The 22754-nt window shown below is 42.8% G+C and overlaps 2 protein-coding genes across 3 annotated transcripts; one reads left to right on the top strand and one right to left on the bottom strand.

Moving 5' to 3' along the window:
- The first annotated feature begins 649 nt into the window (after window positions 1–649).
- On the top strand, window positions 650–10751 carry phf13 (PHD finger protein 13). The gene is made up of 5 exons (XM_026168415.1): window positions 650–1107; window positions 1946–2047; window positions 5754–5933; window positions 7641–8052; window positions 8150–10751. Exons 1-5 carry the CDS (start codon window positions 1063–1065, stop codon window positions 8380–8382), a joined length of 972 nt encoding a protein of 323 aa, XP_026024200.1. The 5' UTR covers window positions 650–1062; the 3' UTR covers window positions 8383–10751.
- Window positions 10752–13540: 2789 nt separating this feature from the next.
- LOC113022711 (dnaJ homolog subfamily C member 11) lies at window positions 13541–19426 on the bottom strand. Of its 2 annotated transcripts, none has more exons than XM_026168413.1 (16): window positions 18917–19426; window positions 18154–18283; window positions 17986–18059; window positions 17787–17888; window positions 17535–17663; window positions 17318–17440; window positions 16777–16850; window positions 16491–16680; window positions 16269–16354; window positions 15750–15866; window positions 15497–15652; window positions 15057–15126; window positions 14790–14847; window positions 14420–14562; window positions 14207–14336; window positions 13541–14099 (listed from the first exon to the last, which is right to left on the bottom strand). In XM_026168413.1, the coding sequence occupies exons 1-16, from the start codon at window positions 18989–18991 to the stop codon at window positions 14074–14076; spliced, it is 1683 nt and encodes a 560-aa protein (XP_026024198.1). In that variant the 5' UTR covers window positions 18992–19426; the 3' UTR covers window positions 13541–14073. The 2 variants fall into 2 exon arrangements, with proteins under 2 accessions (XP_026024198.1, XP_026024199.1); XM_026168414.1 differs by lacking the exon at window positions 18917–19426 and adding an exon at window positions 18710–18889.
- Window positions 19427–22754: the final 3328 nt, after the last annotated feature.

The raw sequence follows: 22754 nt of genomic DNA, 5'->3' as shown, positions 1-22754 counted from the left end.
TTAAAGTCGAAATAATATTTTGAAAAAAAGTTGCCATTTTGAGATTACAGTCGAAATGTTATTTTAAGCAATTTTAAGATTGAAGTCAAAATAATAATTTGAGAAAAAAAGTTGAAATGTTTCGGTTTTTGACAATGTCAATGACAATGACACGCCTTGTGGAACTAGGTGTTCTTCAATGGGCTAAATGTTCTAAGGGGTTTTCCTTATATAAAGCTCAGTGCATTCCTTCTTTTTAAGAGTGTTGCCAGATTGTTGATTTTGTCACTCCAAAAAAATGTATGCTTTGTCTGTGATCAGTTTATTTTGGCCCTAATGATGACATCCCATTACTTACATCAACATATCTGTAGACGACATACTGACAGTTCCAGTGAAAAGATCGAAATGCAAGTCCAGCATTTGGAATCGACCCCTGAGCTTTTATCTGTTATGTTTCTCACTAAATAATGAAGCCTCGCTTTTATGAAACTGTTTGTCAGTATTGATCGATTAGTTTAGGGCCTTCGAGTTTCCATGCATATTTTCCAAAGCAGAGAATTTGTTAAAATGTAGGAGATCTTTAAAGCAGGCCTGCTTTTATCCCTTCACACTACTGACCAAAGATGGCGCCAATCCACAACGTCGTTCCCTTAAATAAATAACTTTGAATGAGTAGAAGAAGAAAAAGAAGCAGCAAGGGGCAGGCAGCTGGTGACAGCCGAAGTGTACCGTTCCCCCACCCTCCTCAGCACTCTGTTAACTGGATCAAACGGAGAAATTGCCGGACAGCTCGATGGAAATACAATAGTAACGTTTGCTGATAGTCGGCGATTACATTTTATAACTTTGAGCGGATAGGACTAGCGTTTGTAGGCGAGTCCAAGTAGTGTTATCGTTGCTGCTTGTGGCAAACTGAGTTAACACTGTTGCTTCGAGCTTTTAGCATAGGTAACGTTACCGTTAGCTGTCTAGCAAGCAAAAGCTAAATAACTTCAGTGTTTACGGTCCCATCGGATTGCCAGCTTCGACAGTCTGCCAGGTTATCGCCAAAGCCGTCAGGTTGTCGGCTACTCGGTAAAGATGGGTGACATAAACCCATCGACATCCCATGCATTTCAGTCGGAGGTGAGTGTTTTATATAATTGTTTGACAGTGAGTAGTTTGCAGTCACGGCTAGCGACGTTAGCAAATGTCAACTTATTTGAGGTTGTCACTGTGACTAGCAGCTGCTGATTAGTTAGCGTTAGCTTGCTGCTGCTAATGTTGACATATAATATTAGCCAGTGGAAAAATTTGACAAGTTATACACACCAAACATTCCCGCGGTATTAGAACAAGCTGTCAGCTTTCTATAAATAAAACTTTACATGTCGCATGAAAATGAGTCATTAATGCCACTTTAAACGGTACTTCACGAAACCTGCGAGTTAGCCTTACTGTATGCTTCATGGAGAATAAAACATTCCATCATCATTACGGAGCATGCTAACATTAAAGCTAGCTGACTAACCATCATATTCACGCCATCTGGATTTTTCGCAGTGTAACAGCTGGCGGACAATGATGCTTTTGTTGCACTTTGTTATTCCTTGATAGTCTGTAATATGTATTACCGCGCGGCTTCGTTGTTTTGTCCGTTAATTGAACTATAGTGACACTAGCTGGTTAGCAGTAGCTAGTGAGTTATTTGCGGTCTACCGCTAGCCGACCAAGCTAACATTAGCTGTCGTTTTTAGTTGGGTTTGTCGGTGGGGGTTGGCAGGAAGGTTCACTTTCATGTCTATAGATAAATATGTGTGTGCGTGGGCGTAGTGAATCAAACTTTTGCCTGTGTTAGTCGCCGTTTCTCCCACCGTGTACAATAGAGGATGTGTGGCGCGATCACTCGTCGTTCATATCAACGCCATATCTGGCAGTGCAGGTTTATTGCAGCTAATGCTTCAGTAACATGATTGTGTTTCAGGGTTTCAGTCCGCCGTACAGGAGGAGGAGGACAGTGGAGGATTTTAACAAGTTTTGCACTTTTGTTCTGGCATATGCCGGTTACATCCCATACCCTCAAGAGGTAAGAAAACCAGGCGGTCGGTGGCTGTGCACTCTTCTTCACATCAGCATCTGTCTAGTTGGGCTATAACGGTGTCTCTTAAATGTTTTAATCAGGAGCATCGCCTGTGTTATACATAGTTGCATTATATTTCCGCATGTAAACAAACAACCATACAAAGTAGGAAAATATTTAGTCTTGACCAGCAGAAGTGAAATCTACACAGAATCAAAATGTTTGTAAAAATGATAAATAATCAAGACCCAAAGCCTGTCACTGAGGTTATCTGAGTGTGTGTGTGTGTGTGGGGTGGGGGGGGGGGGGGGGGGACTGTTTTAATCATGAGCTTTATTCTAAAACCGGAGCTACTCTTTGACAAAATTATTTGGATCAGTTACAGATGATCTTGCATATCCACTGTGGATTAACTTCAAGTAATCTAAACCTGTGGTCTATTTGTCAGTTATAATATGACTTAATGCAACTGCTGCCACTCATTATTGTTTTTTTATTATTATTATCTTCTTGAATTTTATTCACTCGCTAAATCGGACATGAGACTTTATTGTCTTCTGCTAATCTTGGGGACCAAAAAGGAGATGGCCAGACAGGGAGATTACTTTAACAGATTCTTTTGGCTTTATAGTTTCTCTGCCTGTGTTTATTTTAGTTTTACACATACTCAACTAAGAACTTTATCTTCTTTTTTTCTTTTTGCACTTACATGGACTCTTGGCTTAATACATGGGTCTCTTTTGCCCTTGTCGGGTTTTTTTAGGGCCCGAGCACTGAGAGTGCGAAGGCCCTATTGTATCTGCTCCGTTTCTTATTAGGGCCCGAGCACCGAGAGTGCGAAGGCCCTATTGTATCTGCTCCGTTTCTTATTATTATTAGGGCCCGAGCACTGAGAGTGCGAAGGCCCTATTGTATCTGCTCCGTTTCTTATTATTATTATTAGGGCCCGAGCACTGACAGTGCGAAGGCCCTATTGTAATTGCTCTGTTTATTATTATTATTAGGGCCCGAGCACTGAGAGTGCGAAGGCCCTATTGTATCTGCTCCGTTTCTTATTATTATTATTATTATTAGGGCCCGAGCACTGACAGTGCGAAGGCCCTATTGTAATTGCTCTGTTTATTATTATTATTATTATTATTCCGGCAAATGAATCGGCCTTTTGAGGGCCTAAACATGCTCGAAAACTCTTGAAATTTTGCGCACGCGTCAGGTCTGGTGAAAATTTACGTATTTTAATGGTTTTACATATGAGCACTGGGAAATGGCTCTACAGCGCCACCTATGCCTTGTTAAATGCAGCCCTACGACCACATCGTTTGAGCTACATGTATGAAATTTGGCACACATGTGTATCATGCCAAGACGAACAAAAAAGTCTGGGGGCCCATTGACGCAAACCCAACAGGAAGTCCGCCATTTGGAAGAGAAGGTGATATTTTGGCTCTAATTTTGCCATTTCCATGCCTCGAACTTTTGCGAACTCCTCCTTGGGGTTTCATTTCTTAACCTTCAAATTTGGACAGTGTCAACTACACCCTTGTGCCATGTTAAATTGCGGAGCTTTTGAGTTTTCACAATACTATGAGGCCGTGGCGCCATGGCGAATTTCGATGACTCGCCATGAAAATCTTATTGCCTCTCATTCTGTCATACATTTTCTGACCTTGACCAAAGTGAACACATATGATAAGGCTCCACCCCTGAACATATTTCAACTGCCATATTTGACCTCAAGGACAGCGCCACCTAGTGGGAACAGGAAATGTCATGTTTTACACTTTGGGGTACAGTATTGTGATGGGTGACATCTGCAGCCTCAAATTTCTCCAGGAAAGCCTTAAGGAGTTGGTCTTGGGTTACAGTGAAAACTGTGACTTTTCGCGAAAGGGTGTGACCCCAGCAGCATGGCGAACTTTGATGTCACGCCATGAAGAAACAAATTAGTATAACTCAATGAAATCCAGTCTGATCAGTACCAGACTTTACAGGCATGATGTCAGACCCGCCCTGAACAGATTGATGTGCCCATTGTCGGGAATACGGACAGCGCCACCTAGTGGCAACAGGAAATGTCATGGCTTTAATTTTGTTGTACTGATTTTCACAGGTTCATCGTGGCCACCTCAAAAGCGGTGAATATCACCATCAGTCCCTCGTGATGCTTCAGTGCAAAAATTGTGACTTTAAACTGAACGGCGCACCCTGGTGGCAACGCGGTTCACCATGAAAGATGAAGTGGCTTTTGAGGGGCTTGGAAAGTTTAAAAGTCTTGAAATTTGGCGCACACCTCCAATGTGGTAAGGCTTTGTTGTTATGTGATCATTTTCATTGAATATCCCAAAATGGCTCCACAGCGCCCCCTACAAATTTCAAAATCACAGCCCCTGCTCTGTGTTTTATGTATGAGTCTGAAACCTGGTAAGCTTATAGGAGATATCAAGATGTACAAAAAAGTCTCTTGGAGCAATATCCCAAATCCAACAGGAAGTCAGCCATTTTAAAATTAATGTGTAATTTTGGCGACATTTTCTCCTCTTTTCAGGCCTCATACTTTGACGAACTCCTCCAAGGGATTTCATCAGATTGAACTATTCTTCAGTGTGTGGAATCCAAAGACCTTTGTGTTGTTAAATTGCGAAGCTTTTTACGTTCAGGGAAACGGGGTGGTCATGGCGGCATGTGGAGTTTCAATCACTCGCCAAAAAGAAGTAATCTGCTGTCACTCAAAAACACAATGTCCAATCTCACCCAAAGGTCGCAGGCATAATGAGACTCGAGTTCGGAAATGTTTGTTATGCCATTTGTACATAATGGTTAGAGTGCCACCTAGTGGAACGACTAGCTAATCATGAATGAATGAGTTGAAATGTTAGCTGGTGGTTAAATGCATGAATTCCATCAATGTGACATCGATCGGACGTGCTGGTTTTAGGTGTTGGGCGTGGCTCGACGCGCCGGGGGTGCGAGGGCCCTCATAACGCTGCTTGCAGCTTTAATTTTATATATATCTTCTTTTTTTTTTATTCTCTCACACATACAGCCATCTATGATGTTACTATGTACTAGGTTAACTGAATCGGTTGTATGGAAAGTAGCCTTGTTCATGCTGGTCATTCATTCACATTTATATGCATTTAACTTGTTGAAAACATTCATTTTAGTCTAATTACAGTTTGTTTGTTTTTTGTTTTTTAACACATGCTCCTCCACTGTCTAGAACATGGAAGCCATGTCCTGTTATCAAAGGATGTAGAGCTGCATCCTTTGATAACAGTGTATCTTTTGTTACGCAATGGGGGGGGGTTGTTGTTGTTGTTGTTTGGTTTTTTTATTCAGACTAGATAAGAAGCACCAGGTGGTAGAGATGTTCCTGTAAAGTGACACACACCCTTGATAGCATCAAATGTTCTGTTATTCTCCACTGCTGCAACTAAAGTAGAGCATTGTTTTTAGTGCTATTTTCTGTAAAACCAAAATAAAATGTGACATCCCTCTCTCTGGTTTATGTGAAGTTTCTTTTATCATAACTAACGTTGGATGACTTAGTTTCCTTTTCTTCACCATCAACAGATGACTTGTTCGCTTTCCTTTCAGGGATTTATTTTTATGGTCATGTGATTGCAAATGTATTAATTTTTTACCTGTTAGTAGCCTACTTCATCTCCTTATGTTAGTGAATTAACCCCTGCACTTCCATTTATTATTTTAGGACTCTCCACTGCGCAGTAGCTCAAGCCCCCCGAACAGTACAGGCAGCACAGCCGACAGTGATGGCTGGACCCCAGGACCAGCATCTTCCTGCCCCCAACGCCCCCTGAAGGGCCCCCAGGATAGGAGCAGGAAGCATCCACAGCCAGGATCCATTCTGTCCAGCCACGCCAAGAAAGATGTAAGACGGATTTACAGTGGGGCAAAAAAGTATTTAGTCAGCCACCGATTGTGCAACTTCCCCCACTTAAAATGATGACAGAGGTCAGTAATTTGCACCAGAGGTACACTTCAACTGTGAGAGACAGAATGTGAAAAAAAAAATCCATGAATCCACATGGTAGGATTTGTAAAGAATTTATTCGTAAATTAGGGTGGAAAATAAGTATTTGGTCACCTCAAACAAGGAAAATCTCTGGCTCTCACAGACCTGTAACGTCTTCTGTAAGAAGCTTTTCTGTCCCCCACTCGTTACCTGTATGAATGGCACCTGTTTGAACTCATCATCTGTATAAAAGACACCTGTCCACAGCCTCAAACAGTCAGACTCCAAACTCCGCCATGGCCAAGACCAAAGAGCTTTCGAAGGACACCAGGAAAAGTATTGTAGACCTGCACCAGACTGGGAAGAGTGAATCTACAATAGGCAAGCAGCTTGGTGTGAAAAAATCAACTGTGGGAGCAATCATCAGAAAATGGAAGACATACAAGACCACTGATAATCTCCCTCGATCTGGGGCTCCACGCAAGATCTCATCCCGTGGGGTCAAAATGATCATGAAAACGGTGAGCAAAGATCCCAGAACCACACGGGGGGACCTGGTGAATGACCTGCAGAGAGCTGGGACCAAAGTAACAAAGGTCACCATCAGTAACACACTACAACGGCAGGGAATCAAATCCCGCAGTGCCAGACGTGTTCCGCTGCTGAAGCCAGTGCATGTCCAGGCCCGTCTGAAGTTTGCCAGAGAGCACATGGATGATACAGCAGAGGATTGGGAGAATGTCATGTGGTCAGATGAAACCAAAGTAGAACTTTTTGGTATAAACTCAACTCGTCGTGTTTGGAGGAAGAAGAATACTGAGTTGCATCCCAAGAACACCATACCTACTGTGAAGCATGGGGGTGGAAACATCATGCTATGGGGCTGTTTTTCTGCCAAGGGGACAGGACGACTGATCCGTGTTAAGGACAGAATGAATGGGGCCATGTATCGTGAGATTTTGAGCCAAAACCACCTTCCATCAGTGAGAACTTTGAAGATGAAACGAGGCTGGGTCTTCCAACATGACAATGATCCAAAACACACCGCCCGGGCAACAAAGGAGTGGCTCCGTAAGAAGCATTTGAAAGTCCTGGAGTGGCCTAGCCAGTCTCCAGACCTCAACCCCATAGAAAATCTGTGGCGGGAGTTGAAAGTCCGTGTTGCTCGGCGACAGCCCCAAAACATCCCTGCTCTCGAGAAGATCTGCATGGAGGAATGGGCCAAAATACCAGCTACTGTGTGTGCAAACCTGGTAAAGACCTATAGTAAACGTTTGACCTCTGTTATTGCCAACAAAGGTTATGTTACAAAGTATTGAGTTGTATTTTTGTTATTGACCAAATACTTATTTTCCACCCTGATTTACGAATAAATTCTTTACAAATCCTACCATGTGGATTCATGGATTTTTTTTTCACATTCTGTCTCTCACAGTTGAAGCGTACCTCTGGTGCAAATTACTGACCTCTGTCATCATTTTAGGTGGGGGAACTTGCACAATCGGTGGCTGACTAAATACTTTTTTTGCCCCACTGTATGTCACATCATCAACCTTATATAATCTGACCAGGTAAAAGTTTTGTTATAATTTTCAAATGGATATTAAATTTTCTCCTCTGCAGCACACAATCACTACCCTGCATCCAGATGATCGCAGGAAAGCTGACAAGCTGAAGAAGAAGAAGAGGAGGAAGGAGAGGGAGCATCAGTCTGTTGAAGAACGTGGGGCTCACTTAGCAGTCCCAGAGCTGCAGTGCCCGCTTTCCTTTGGCGGCCGAACAATCAAAGAAGAGCCAGAAGATGACATCAGCATTCCCCTCCACCCCCAGTGCGTGCCTAGCCCGTCCCCTTGCAAAGAGGAACCCAAGGAAGAGCGTCGATACTGGGACGGACGAGACCTTGAGGAAGGGGTGGTAAAGATACAGAAGGTGGAGGGCTTTTCAGGAAACAGAACGGTGTTCCGCCAGGGAAAGCAGGTGGTGTTCCGAGACGAAGATGGCTCAGGGGAGGATGAGGATATAATGGTAGACTCTGGTAAGAGATTTTGGGGTCAGAAATGCTTAAATGTTTTTAAAAAACTGATGAATGAATAAAGTGGAAGCTCAGTGTATTCTGTCTCCTTTCTTTTCAGATGATGACTCGTGGGACCTGGTGACATGTTTCTGCATGAAGCCTTTCGCGGGACGCGCCATGATCGAATGTAACAAGTGCAACACCTGGATCCACCTGTCATGCGCTAAGATCCGCAAGAGTCACGTGCCAGAGACATACGTGTGCCAAAGCTGCCGAGAGACACACGGACCTCCAGACACTCGACGTTCCCACCGCTCGCGTGTAGGCCCACGCAAACACATGCTGGACTGACCCCAGGCCACATCCTGAACTCTGACCCGTACCGCTCCTACTTTAACCCTCTACTGGACTGGCCCCTCCTCCTCAGATTCAGGTCTTGCACCCTTCAGTCTCTCTCCTTCAAGGTTCAACCATGAACCCATATTTTCTACAAACATTTTAGTGGACCTATCCCGAGCCCTTATCCCATTTGAGAACAATTTGAGTGCTATTTTAGATTTACTAAGGTTTGTTTCTGCTTCCTACAGACTCTGCGCGTAAGGCAATCACTGAATGGATGTCTGTCTGTAGATGACATTAGCATAGCAACAAACCGCTACTTTTGGGGCTTGGTGTCTCGTGAACACTGGAAGCATTTTGAACTGCCATATTGAGAGAATTCTCACAACTGCCACCCACTATGGTGCATGCTGGGATTTGTGGGAAAAATGGTTTGCACTTTAAAAAAAAAAAAAAAAATCCACCTAACCTTTCTTTCAGAGACGGGTGTGTCTTTCTGATCTGGTTAAACTGGATTTAATTTCTCTATGATGCCTCTATTGATGTTACATAATTAACCATTTAAAACAGGAAAACAAGTTGAGGCTGGTGTCAATTGCTTCAGATGGTGCTATAGTATTAAGCTGAGGTATAATCGAATAGAACAAAGATGTAGGATAAGAGGCTAGAGTCTGCATCTGCATCATCAGTTTGTTGTTCTGCTTTTCTTGTTTAAGACATTTTCAAGAATATCATTGAGGCCATTAGCTCATACAGCTGAACCAAGATCTTGTCTTCCAGACACTGGTATTCCTCTGAATCAACACGTTACTCAGCCATACACAGAAGCTTTCACACTTTGTTTCTCAACGTGTTTAAACAGTGTTCTTCGCTGACCACATTTGTTCCTAATAAAGAAATTGTTATATAACAGTTTAGAAAAAAAGAAAAATTGGGCAAATGACAAAAGTCAGGTTTTCAGTATATCCTGTTATATCTGGTCAGTATGATTTTAGTTAACCACTTGATGCGCTTGACTAAGTTTTCAGAGACAAATATATTTATAGAAGGGAACCACAGTCCTGTTTGCAGTACTGACAGGTGAAAAAAAGGTATCTGTAACTGGAATGGTGTCAGACCATAAATCTTCAGTTTTCAATGAAGATTTCCGGTTGAAATTATGCACGCAAGCGTTTAAATAAGGGTGTTGGCGATGCATCTGCTGCTATGAGTTGTCTGAACCAATCTCCATGTTTTTTTTGTTTTTGGGGGGGGGGGGGGGGGGGGTTTCAAGTCTTTTGCAAAGCATCAAGTAGGGATGCACTGATGTGTCAGCAACACACCGGTACTGGCCCATGTTGGCCCTGTTGAGTTGTTTTTACACTTTTAACTCTGCACAACGTTGTGAGAATCGGGGCTGTTGTCTACACTTGCCGTCTGACATGTAGCATACAGATTTTTTTTTTCTTCTTCCCCTGTTATAACGATTCATTTGTCATCCTGGCCCAAAGTGAGTAATGCTTAATAATAATAATAATAATAATAATAATAAACATAAAAAAAATGGAAGTCAGATTTTTATTCTGTATTGATTCTGAATTTTCAAATCAGTGCACCCCTAGTACCATGGTAGTGGTGGTTTGTCTCTGGAAGGTCAGAGCAGAAGGTCAGATCTCAGTGAGTAATCGCCTCCCGTTAACTTTTGCATTGCAGTATTCGGTTCTATGTGGAGTACCATTGATGGAAAACTTGCTCCCATTTGGATTAAAAGAACTTTAAGCTTTGTTATTCATGTGCCATCTGCTGTTGGGACTTGTGTGTTTCTGAACATATATATATATATATATATATATATAAAAAAAGCCATACTGTAGAGTGACAGATTTTAGACTCAGATTCTTGGATACTTGTCGGTGATGGGGTTTTATAATGCAGAATCAAAGAGTTGACCAGGGAACGACTAAAACAGACGAAGAATGTTTGTTTGGGGGGTTTTTTGTGTAAAGAACAAGAATTTCCAAGAGTTTGAACGATTAAACTCATCTGTGCACTCTCCTGGTATTTACAAATGTGGGTTAACTGGTTTGTACCCAGCAGTCGCCTAAGTTATGTTTTTAAGACATTTGAAGAACTAAAATCACTTTTGCTGTTTCTCAGGACATGCTTGTCTTGAAGAGAATCTGAAGACTCCTTCAGACACAAGCTCATAATTTTGAGTGTGTGTCTTAAAGACATTAGTGTAAATTAATGTTGGAGGGGGGGGGGAAGCTCATTGTGATACAGCTTGTTTAATCTGAACCTGGGTTGTTCTATCCTCTTACTGAGAAAGCGTTTGTTCTGTGGTGCACACTGTTTCTGTGAAACTATTGTAAACTACTGTAAATAAAGAGTTACCATTTTAACTTGATTTTTTTTCTTTTTAGCGGGGTGAGGTATAAAACTTCAGTGTATTCTGTGACTCTGGAGGGTGTAATCAAATGCCAAACATCTTTTAATCATGTTTATTGTCTTTACAGGACACAAAAACGGGCTCCTGAAACCATTCATAACATTTAAATACTACGGCCAGTCAGTTTGGATGATGGGTTGGAATGTAACAGCAGGGAGCACTCTTTCTGCAGGCCTCAGGGTGGCACCAGAGCAGAGGTGACAGATGACTTGACCAAGAAACCTTTACATCACACTTAAAACAACATAAGACAAATACTACAAACAATTAGTGCAAAATGGACGCTGAAAGAGTAATCCCAACCAAAGAGCAGTATAACAGCTCTCCCTTTCAATACACCAAAATAAACAGGAGCAGGGTGCAACTAATCTTAAAATCTTTGGGACTTTTATGCTACATCACCTACCAATTTCTCAACAGTTAAGTGTATCATAGGATATTTTGCCTTTCCCTCACCATTAAGAGGAGCAAATAACAGCCAAGGAGAATTAGTGCATGTATGACCACATAAAGTGGCTTCAGAACACATTCGCCTTGCAAGCAAAAGATCCCGGGTTCAGTCCTAAGAGAAGACAAATCCCTTGGGGAATGTGTCGGAATTCCCCGAGGAATTGAGGTGGTGTGAAAATCTGCCAAATTAACTTTGTGGTGCTACCTGCAGTGGCGACGCTTTGTGAATAAGGGAGAAAAATATTATTTTTATCATCTAAACGATAGTAATACAAGCCCTCTGCAACTATAGAGTGGCGTGTCGCTTAAAATGAGTGTGAGTCTGATTTGTTTTCAATGAAAGCATCAGGGAGAATAGTATTAAATTAAAATATGACAAACTAAAACACTGTAACACCTAATTTAGACAATATAGCTTTGTGGTTTTGGTGAGGCTACGGTTCAGTTGCCCAAAACCTCTAGAGTCAATGGAAACATGTGCCTCTGTTCTACGGTCTCTCCACCTCAGAGAGCAGCAGAAGGACCCCGACACAAAATAGAGTAGATATTATTGACAACTATATTGCCAAAAGTGTTCACTGACCCACTCAAATCATTGAATTTAGGTGTTCCAATCACTTCCATGACCACAGGCGTATAAAATCAAGCACCTAGGCATACAGACTTCTTCTACAAACATTTGTGAAAGTACAGGTCGCTCTCAGAAGCTCAGTGAATTCAAGCGTGGTACTGTCAGTTGTTATTATAATAAAGTGGAAGCATTTGGCAATGACAGTAACTCGGCCAGAAAGTGGTAGGCTACATAAAAATCACAGATCAGGGTCAGTAGATGCTGAGGTGTGTAGTGCACAGAGACGGCCAACTTTCCGCAGAGTTAATCGCTACAGATCTGCAAATTTCACGACCTTCAGATTAGCTAGAGAATAGTGTGTAGAGAGCTTTACAGATTGCGTTTCCATGGTAGAGCAACTGCATCCAAACCTTACATCACCAAGTACAATACAAACCTTCAGATGCAGTGGTGTATAGTATGTTGCCACTGGACTCTAAAGCAGTGGAGGCGTGTTCTCTGGAATGATGAATCAGGCTTCTATATGTGGCAATCCACTGGACGAGTCTGAGTTTGGCAGTTGCCAGGAAAACAGTACTTGTCTGACTGCATCAAGCCAAGTGTAAAGTTTGGTGGAGGGCTCTGTGGGAACAGTGTGGGGAGGGGAGGGGAGGGCAAGGTCCATAAAGACACGGTTGAGCAAGTTTGGTGTGGAAGAACTTGACTGGCCTGCACAGAGTCCTGACCTCAACCTGACGGAACACTTGGGATGAATTCGAGCGGAGACTGTGAGCCAGGCCTTTTCATCCAACATCATGTCTGACCTCACAAATGTACAAATTCCCATAAACACACTCTTAAACCTTGTGGAAAGCCTTCCCAGAAGAGTTGAAGCGGTTATAGCTGCAAAGGGTGGACCGACATCATATTAAATTCTGTGGATTAAAAACGGGTTGTTCAAAAGTGTGTGAAGCCAGACAAGCAAATACTTTTGGCAATATAGTGTATAAGAATGATCAATTCAGATCAATACAAACCATGAAAGGTAGAGGTGGATTGTAAAGTGGCTTGCATATGCACAGCCCTATTACAGATATGGCAATTGTGGAGTGTAAAGGGGGAATCATCTGATCTGTGACTGCAGCTGGGCTTGATTTCATAGCCAACGTGTTAAGCTCAATAAATTACATCAGCAGCAAATGAGCTACATGTGGCAAAAGTGCTGATCTTCTCCAATTTGCATCCAACCAATTACAAAATAATCCAAATGTTTCAAATCCATGCCAGTATTTTACTGCTACCACTGGATTTGTTCCAGATATACATCAGAGAAGTACAAACTATAACCTTCACTGTATTTAAAGTCCTTATAGAAAATTCTGTTTTGGCTGCAGCTACACAGTCAATCAATAAACACTGACGCAAATCAAATCCAAGCTGAATTTCTGCCTTTAAATTGCAGTCTAGAATAGATATTAAAAATCAATATGTGGAATTTGAGCTTCTCTCCCTCTCTTCAGTTGGAACTCTACCATTAAAGGGCAACTGCCGCGTTCCCTCCCCGAGCAAGCCCTCCCCTTTCTTCTACATCTCAGCCTTCACAGATACAAGTTCAGAGCACCAGTTAACACCTGCCGACCGGCACCGCAGTGAGCAGCAGATAGCGGCACTAAAATCATAAATAAATTAGGATGATTTTTTTTTGAGCGGATGATGAGAAATTCAAAAAAAAAAAAAAAAAAAAAACAACTCGAGTTTAGTCATTCCTCAGTCGTGGCTAGCCTCGGGGTTAGTGAGACGTGATCTGCGACCAGAAACATTTACATGAATTATTGCAATGACTATGCCATACCAATATTAGATCAAAACTATCAATGTGATACACATATAGGACAAAGACTACAATGATATGGGGTAAAGTAGAGCCCCCACTTTTAGCTCATCATTTAGGGAGTGTCAGGCCCTCTTGTGTAGTGCATATATAAATCTATGTTGTAGGTCTGTAGGGTTGTAGGGTCTTCTCCCCTGCAGAAGGCAGGTATTTGAGCAGCTCTCTCAGGTGTGGGGACACAAAGGGCAACACCTTGTCAGTGCTGACTGAATTCTGCTGGCCCACAGGAAAACATGAGTGGAGGAACTATCGGATTTGCTAACGTCACAACAGAAGAAGGCCAGAGGAGAGAGGCCAGCTTATTTTCGATGTGACCCCCTCCATTCTTGGGTTCTTCTGTTCACACAGTCCGTTTGCCTCGCCGTACTCCGACAGCGCTGCCCTCTAGGACTCGGACTCAATTCTGTGAGCTGATGAGACAAAAACACACTAGTAATCTGAACACGGATGCAAGCAGATGCTGTGCTGTTGAATACTATGGTAAATAATGTTACTCTTAATAGTCTCGCATACTAACATTGCTTGGGTATCCGTAGCGACTCTGTGTCTGCAGAGATGACTTGGTGCAAGACACCCCTGAACTGGTAGAGTAATTTTAGACTCTTCTCTTCGCCTACACAAGGGTCGTAGAAACCGGGCAACCCTGACTGCACACAGAGAAACAGTTTAAAAGAAATGCATGCAGATGTACATCAGATGCGGAAAGAAACTTTCGTTTGGTTTGACGCACCTTAGAGGCCTCAGTGAGGATGAGTTTTGAGTCTTTCACCAGACACTGCAGTGGCACGGTCACATCAATGACTTTGGCTTTCTCCTGCTTCTGGCTGGTGTCTGACACAAACGTCCCATACCAAGCATTCAGGATGATCAAGCCTAAAAGGTAATATACGTCCATCATGATTGGCTTCACAGCAATGACGTTATGGGAGTCAGACAGACAGGATCTAAAGTTACAGTGCATTATGTAGTGTGACAGCTACTTTGACATGTGTTTCAAATATATGGATTCTTACCAAGTTTTGAGTGGATACAAACTTAAAGAAATATCAGTTTTTCCACACTGTGCAATGATTTTATTGTGTGTGCGTATATACTCTCACCCATCTTGGATTCTTCTGCTTCTATGATTCTCCTCACAGACTCCTGCATCAGCAGAACCTGCAGAGGAGCCGAGGGAGGAAAAAAAATAGGGAAGGCAGGAGGGGAGAGGGGGGTTAGAAAGAGAGCAAAATCAGGATAGGATTGTAGCGAGCTTTTCTGGCGAGATTCAGTCATGAGTTCATAATGAGGAGAGCTGAACTCAGAAACAATGATCAATTATCCCCCACACACAATAAAGAACTGTGTTTCAGCATGCGAGTACTCACAGCAGACTCTGCCTCCTGCTTCTTCTTGGCGATGTCTGTGGCAGAGCTCTTCCTCTGCAGCTCCAGCTCTCTGAGAGGCACAGAGACAGACAACAATCACCCGCTGGGATTCACATTGGAGGCGTCTGTGATGACAGTGTAAGCATGAAAGAAATCCCTCTAGTATTAACAACACCCGCAATAGAAATGCTGCTCTTTTTTCCCCCCTACAGCAGAGTTGATCACCTTTATCTGATGTGTAAAGTTTGGCCATCATGCTTTTCATTAAGTGTAAAAAAAAAAACATAGATCAAATACAGAAAAGTAGAGGAGAACCAGGTGATGATTAATAGAAAATTATCTTTTCTTATTTACGAGTTTTTGAGAACAAGCCTGGAACCAAGAGTTTCTTCTGCTGGGACAATGTGAGATGCTGTTTGAGGCAGAGGACATTTACTCACTGTTCTTTCTGTGCTTGTGTGTACGGGATAACGATCAGCCTGTGGACGGCCATGTAGACCAGCAGAGGTCCCACAGTGGCATAGAAGACGGCGCTGGGCAGCAGTTGATCAGTCAGATGGACTGGGAACAGGTATGTTTGATTTGCACGTGCCAGCCTACATAAGCCCAAATGTAAGCACACTCTTATAAGATAATCATGCAGTGAGGCAAAGACACACAGTAGAGTGAGACCACACTGTAGATGGCCCGTACTTGATCTTGAGTGTAACTCCCTGCGGGACCCCAATGCTGACAGTGGCTGACAGTATACTGTGTCGGCTGATCTTTCTCTCTGCTCCATATTCTACCACAGTGCCAAACCAGCCTGTCCTAGAAACACGGGGATACAAAAGTGAACAGGGAGATAAATGAAACTAGGCAGCTAGTAAAGAGAATAGCATGGCCACAATTGGACTTTTAGAGCTACTATAAGTGGTGATCACTGTTGTGAGAAAACAGCATGTTTTAAATGTTACATTACCTTTTAAAATAATGTCTCCATTAATGCAACAACTACAGATCATGTCTTAATCTGTATTAGCTCTGTGAATAAGCTATTGTTATGATATTGAATATGCTAACAAGAAGAAAAAGTAAAATTATATTTCTATAACTTTCATTGTATGTTTGAATAAAACCAAACACAGCATAAACATGCAACTGGGCAATGACCCCAAACACAATATCAGCAAACTATTTTTTGCATGTATAGGACACTTTTTACACACATACTTCACAGATCCTTTAACTTTGGTCTGGTCTTCATCCTGAAACTTGTACTGGTAGCTCATCATCAGGTAGGAGTGTGGCACGCCCAGCTGGACAATGCAGGTTGGAAAGCCAGGAGAACAGCAATAAAGAATAGAAATAATAAGGAAAAAAATGATCAAATTAATAAAAGTAATGACGTAGTACTGCTGCAGCCTTTGTGTGCATGCTTATCTTTGAATGTACCTGCAGAGCTAGAGTAAAGTGGCTGCTCTTGGTGTCTCGGACAAGGCTGGTAGTCATGGCGCTGTTGGGCCCCCAGCGCCACTGAAGATAACCCATGGTGTTCTGATCCAGGTGCCGCGCTGTCATCAGAGAACAACTCGGTCGCAAACCTCGAGGTGAGAACTGTAAACCGCACTGGGCTGTCATGAAACTGAACAGAAAAAAAAAAAATCATACAGAAAGGAGATATGAAAGGAGAATGCAGTTTTGCAGTTTGACGCATTATTGACAAAAAGTTGGGTCTTACCACCGTGGTGTGACATTGCGAAACACCTTTAACCCAATAAGAGGTCCCAGTATGTCTCCCGCACCAAACTCCACCTGCAACAAATGCAGATGCAAGTGCACGGAAAGAAGAGATTGTAGAAGGCTACAAAAACTGAACCTACCGCCTTACGCATTACATACATCATGTCTGCAAGAATTACCAGCTTGCAGGTGTATGATTCCCAACTAGTTAAAGTGCAAGTTACATCAAAGTTTCCATTTGGTCTTCAACCAAGGAAGATCTGTACAATCACTTCAGCTTAAAGGTGCATGTATTTAAGGTCACAATGACCTTGATCATTGGCCACCACATTCTACCCAGATTCTCCTCAAATCCAGGTGGACATCTGTGCTACATTTTTAAAAAATTCCTTTAAAGCATTCCTGAGACAATGTGCCCAAACACCTGGATAGACACACAGACTTCCTCAGAGGTATAATGAGATGGATGGACAAGTTCCTACTCATTAAAACAAAACGTTAATGTGCTTCTCTCTGTAAATGTGTCTGCTTGTGCGTACCTCCCCCCAGCCCTTGGCTGACATAACCCTGCGCACGGTCATGTTAATGTTTCCTCCTCCGTTCCCATTATGCGTGGAGAGCGAACCAGACAGCACTGCTGTGTCAGAGTTCGTCAAAGGAGCCTGCAAAAAGACAGACAGCACAGAATACCGATGTGATCTTGGCTCAGGCTAGCACGTGGGTGGACGGTAATGGCTAAGTGAATGTTTGTTGTACCTCTATAGACTGAGAAATATGCATCTTGTTGATTTCAATATGAGGAAAGCCTCCTCCTGGCATCTCTTCAAAGTCTTCATCATAGCGGTCAAACAGGTCCGTTGCATCCACACCAACGCTGATGGTGCCCTGAATAATGATGCCGTGACAAACAGATTGACAGGATTAATTAAGAAAAAAGGAAAAGAGTGGGAGACATAATGCAATGAACGTGGAAACAGGGCTGTTTCGTGCTGTTATGATGCTGCAAACCTTAGGGTTTGTTCTTTGCTGCAGTCTCCTCTCCTCTCTCTCTCTCTGTAGCCTTTCATATTCCTCTCGAATTTCTGCCGGTGTCCTCTTCCTCTCCACCACCTACACAGAATCACAAAGTGCAGGTGACGCAGACACAGCACGTAGCAGCGAAAAACCACTCAAATGCAAGAAAAGTAGATTATGTTTGGAAACATACCTCCCAGCCTTCCACCTCCAGCCCTTTCTTCCCAAAGATGTCATAGATAGCTCTGGAATGAGCATCACTCAGCACTGAGCAGAGGGAAAGCAGATCCCGAAGACAGACAATTCATTTCACAAGTTCAACTATACCTACTAAATGCCTTACAACTATGAGATTCCTCACCTTCATAAGCTTGGTGAACCTGGTTGAAAAGTTGCTCAGCTTGTCTTTTCAGCTCTGGGTCTCTGTGTTTGTCTGGATGGTAGAGCATACATAGCCTCCGATATGATGCCTTTAGCTCCTCAGCTGTGGCCTGTGGCAGGAGACAGGACAAGAGTCACCCCTGAGAATGGCTGACTAATTGACTGATTAAAACAGCAACTGTTGGGTATTTTTGCCTGAAAATAATTGCCACAGCCTCCTGAATTAATGTCTGTTCAATCAATTAACTGACTAATCAGTTAATTGAGAGCTGAAACACCACTGCTGCATTAGTGCGTCCAAATTCAAGAGTGAAAAACAGTCAGCAGGCGTTTACATTAAAAAGCCATTAACAAAAAGCGTAATAATGCACTACGCGTTAAGCTAAGGAGTCTGCCCCTGTGTACCTAATGCTATCTAATGTTACTTAGATGAGCAACTACAATCCACACAGCTCATATTCGCCCCAGTTTTTAGGAAAACTCAGATTTCAGAGGATGTTCTTCAAGACGATCGTAGCATTTCTGCCAGCGCCTACTTCCATGTAAAGTAGATAGACAGCCTGCCGGTGTTCGACCGGTCTCAACCTCTAACGACGATGGTGCCGACTGAGAGAAGCGTTATTCGGTTGGAGGATGAGAGCACACGGGCTGCAGAAGGCTTTCTCATTAAAACCCAACACAGAGGTCACAGCAAAAAGTCCGCTGACGTCGGACATCACTGATAAACACGAAGCTAACCTTACCTCTTTCCTAACGTTGAGCAGTGAATAGAAGTCCTGATTGTTAGACTCAATATCATCATCTAAGGGAGCCGCCATGTTTGCGTTTGGTCCGGTTCGGTCCCGCCCACTCGTTCAGTGTTCTGGGAGCTCATTGGTCAGTCACAGGAGGAGCCGCTGTCTTTCTGTCGTCCTCTGCTGGCTGTATACATACAAGGAGAAAAGGGCTTTTTATAAAATGTATGTTGTCAGTTTATGACTTTTTTTTGTCATCCTTCAATTTGAATGTGCGCCAAACACTCAACTGTGATTGGCTATGACAGATTTCGGGGTGTTTAACAAATTATGTACTATCTAAAAAGAAGTACAGTGGAAGAAATAATAAATAAATAAACAAATAAGTAAATAAAATCTTGTTACTGGCATTGGTTCTTGGCCTTCTAGTAATTTAAACATTTCACAATCTGTGCATCGCTAATAATAGCCTCTTTGAGTCTACTACTTCCTTTCCTTGGACATTTCATTTTGCAGCCTTATATTTCTACACTATATTTAGAAGGAGAACTGAGTACTATGTACTCCACTACATTTATCCTTAGATAAAAGACCAGAATCAGATTTTACAACCAAATCACTGTTGATACCCTCAGAGCTCAATGACTACAGGCTAGTTGCCAACTAAGACATGGGTGAAGACATCTCTTGACCCTCTGCAGTTTGAATACAGATTAAATCTGCAGTCATCTACATACTACAGAGAGCGACATGGTGAAGATCACCCTCTTTGATTTCCATAGTGCATATAACATGATTCAGCCGCTGCTGCTGAGAAAGAAACTACAGGAAATGTCAGTAAATGCACACATTCAACAACTCATGAATTACTGACAACCAAAAAGACCAGCTGCAGTATGTGAAAATGTGCAGTGCTCTTTGAGATCAGGTGATATGCGGTACAGGAGCTCCACAGGGGACAGTGCTGTCTTCATTCCTGTTCACCTTGTACACCTCAGACTCTCAGCACAACTCCAGGTCATGCCACCTACAGAAATACTCTGACAGTTCTGCAGTGGTTGGATGTATTAGTGATGGGCAGGACGAGGTTTGCAGAGCGCTAGTGGACGGTTTTGTAGAGTGGTCTAACAGGAATCCTCTGTTTCTGAATGTTAATAGCTCAGAAGAGAGATGGTGATCAATTTAAGAAGGAAACAGACAGTTACACGACCCGTGTGGGACAGGATGTTAATGTGGAGGAGTACAAGTACCTGGGCACCTGCATTGACAAAAAGCTCAAATGGAAAGTCAACACAGACTGTTCAGGCTCTGTTTTGCTAAGGAAGCTGAGATCCTTCAATGTGTGCAGCAAAATCTTGGAGTTTTTTCTCACTCAGTTGTGGTGAGCACAGCGTGCTGCTGCGGGATGAGAAGCATCAGAGCTGGTGACACGGATAGACTGTATAATTGTTTAGGAAAGCTGGCTCTGTTATTGTCTGCAACCCGGAATATTTTTGAAGCTAAAATCACAGAAAAACCTTAACCACCCTCTGCACCACTCACTAGCAACATCCTTAACCGAATTATTCAGCTTCCAGAAAGACCACACATTATTATTATTATTATTATTATTATTATTATTATTATTATTATTATTATCATCATTATTATTATTATTATTATTGATCAACTGGCCATGTAACAGACTGGCTACCTGTTCTGGCTGTACCCCGCCTCTTGCCCTGTGAATTTCAACTGTTGCAATGAAAGAATTTCCCAAATATGGGATAACCTATTTCTCATCTCATTTATAGAAGTGCGTATACACTTCCACACACCAATTAAAACATATATAAAACATTTACCCCCTGGATTAGCTCATGTTAATAAGTGAGTATATATTAACATGAAACAGGTGATATTACATGAAAAAAACCTAAGACCATCATGTGATTCACTCTCTAAACCAGGGCTGACAAATTCATTTTACTTCATGTCAGCCCAGTTTGATCTTAAGTAGGCTGGGACTACCAAAACCTTTGCATAATAACATATGAAAAAACAAACACCCCAGTTAATTTCTCTACAAAACACTTTGAAAACATTTCTTTCTAAAAGTCGCATTTAACCAGCCATTGCTTTACAAAAAAGGTGAAAAGTCTGAAATTTCTTAAGAAAAGTACGTCTGACATGGTCATTACACCGTCATTGCATGTGCATTACAATTTAAAGATCATAGTGAGGCTATAAACTCACAAAACCTCCACATGTGGAGTTTTTGTGGGGAAATAAAAGTTTTTTGTGAGTGTTTTATGTCTTTATGATCCAAACAACCTACCGGGATCTAACATTTGTTATTTTCTGTACATTTTCACTCTTGTATAATAACGCTGGCATCACACCAGGAACAATATAAATCTCTCATGAAAGAAAAAAACACATTGAGTTAATAATGACTTGATCACACTTTGCAAAGTCATCCAGTGGGCCAATTGGACCCTCTAGTGGGCCGCTTCCAGGCCCCAGGCCATATGTTTGACACCCCTGTTCTTCACCATAACACTGGACAAGTGCCAGTGATTACTCATGTATCCAGTACTCTTGAAGTACTATATATTTTTGGTTAAAAAGTAATCTCATCTTTGGCTGAATAGAAAGTGCCATACTGTGTTGGTATGAACAGTGAGCTCCACCCTGACATAAATAACATAAATGCAACATTAAACATTTGCTTTCTTTCTTATTACACCGCTACACGTTTGTCGTTGTCGTTCACCATCTCTGAATTCCGCTGATCTCGAGTACCTAGTGTGTCTCTGCACCCCGAGGCTGCGCAAAGCACACGTAGCCGAGGACGAACCATTCAAAACCTCTGTTTTCCGTGAAGCGTGTCTGTGGAGAGGATTGTCTCTGTCAAACACAAGGCTTTGGTGCAAAGGCGATATTCTACCCCGAGGCACAGAGTGACAGTGTGGGCTGGAAACGAGAACATAATGATCCCAGTTAAGCCCTACTATTTAGAAAAGGATAGCATCGCATAAAACGGCAGAATTATAAATAGCCTGTCAGTGAGGATATTGTGATAGGCTCGTTATAAACTAAACTTTACGCAAAGATATCAGCAGCGACATTTCATCCCGCACGCTGAGCAGGAGGACGAGTATGGAGGAGGGCATGTTTTTTTTTCCTTCCACCCCACAAGTTTTCATCTGACCTGCCATGGCTCCCATTTAATAACATGGCTCAAAGAAAGCAGGTAGTGAGTGCACGCAGCTCTGTGTAGGCGCGTGTGGAGCTGTCCTTTCAGCACCGCGAGCTTCAGCACCACGGCGAATGACAGCACCCGGCAGCCCACGCGCGTCAAAAAACTCTCTTTCAGGCAGTTCTTTTCATTTAGATTCAAGAGGGGTTCATAATTTATGGCGAGACGCGACCTTACATCGCATTTTCTCAACAGTCCACTGGGTTTGCGTGTGAAGAAATGAGCGCGCGCTCGCTAGCGAGAGTTTCTGTGCGCGCGTAACGTATATGTGTGTAGGCCTGTTGTGCGCGTGCGAGTGTGTGTGTGTGCGCGCGTGTGTGTGTGAGGGAGAGAAGATGATGATGAGCATGATGATGATGCTGTGGGAGGCTGTCAAGGTGTCCTCGAATACAGACGTCGTTCAGTGACGTGAGAGGGGTAAGAGGGAGAGAGAGAGAGAAAGAGTGCGCGTGAACGGCGAGGAGGGGGCGTGGTCAAGGGGAACAAGCGGAGGGATGGTGAATTCCGCGAGTCACCATCACGGATCCCCGCTGTCAGTCCTCTCTGTTTGGACCAATAGCCGCGCTGAACGCGGCAGGCTCACCCTCCCCACCCCTTCTTCTCAGC

Source organism: Astatotilapia calliptera, chromosome 5 (assembly GCF_900246225.1).
Source record: "Astatotilapia calliptera chromosome 5, fAstCal1.2, whole genome shotgun sequence".
Taxonomy (NCBI): Eukaryota; Metazoa; Chordata; class Actinopteri; order Cichliformes; family Cichlidae; genus Astatotilapia; species Astatotilapia calliptera.
This window is presented reverse-complemented; position numbering and strand designations above follow the sequence as displayed.

Bases quoted from the DNA above. Each gene is read 5' to 3' on its own strand.
- phf13 (XM_026168415.1), top strand. From the start codon at position 1,063: ATGGGTGACATAAACCCATCGACATCCCATGCATTTCAGTCGGAG. The intron at 2,048-5,753 runs GTAAGAAAACCA...TTATTATTTTAG, and splicing joins ACATCCCATACCCTCAAGAG to GACTCTCCACTGCGCAGTAG. The intron at 5,934-7,640 runs GTAAGACGGATT...TCTCCTCTGCAG, and splicing joins CCAGCCACGCCAAGAAAGAT to CACACAATCACTACCCTGCA.
- LOC113022711 (XM_026168413.1), bottom strand. From the start codon at position 18,991: ATGGCGGCTCCCTTAGATGATGATATTGAGTCTAACAATCAGGACTTC. The intron at 18,284-18,916 runs GTAAGGTTAGCT...CTCCTGCCACAG, and splicing joins TGCTCAACGTTAGGAAAGAG to GCCACAGCTGAGGAGCTAAA. The intron at 17,441-17,534 runs GTACAACAAACA...GTCTTTTTGCAG, and splicing joins ATATTTCTCAGTCTATAGAG to GCTCCTTTGACGAACTCTGA.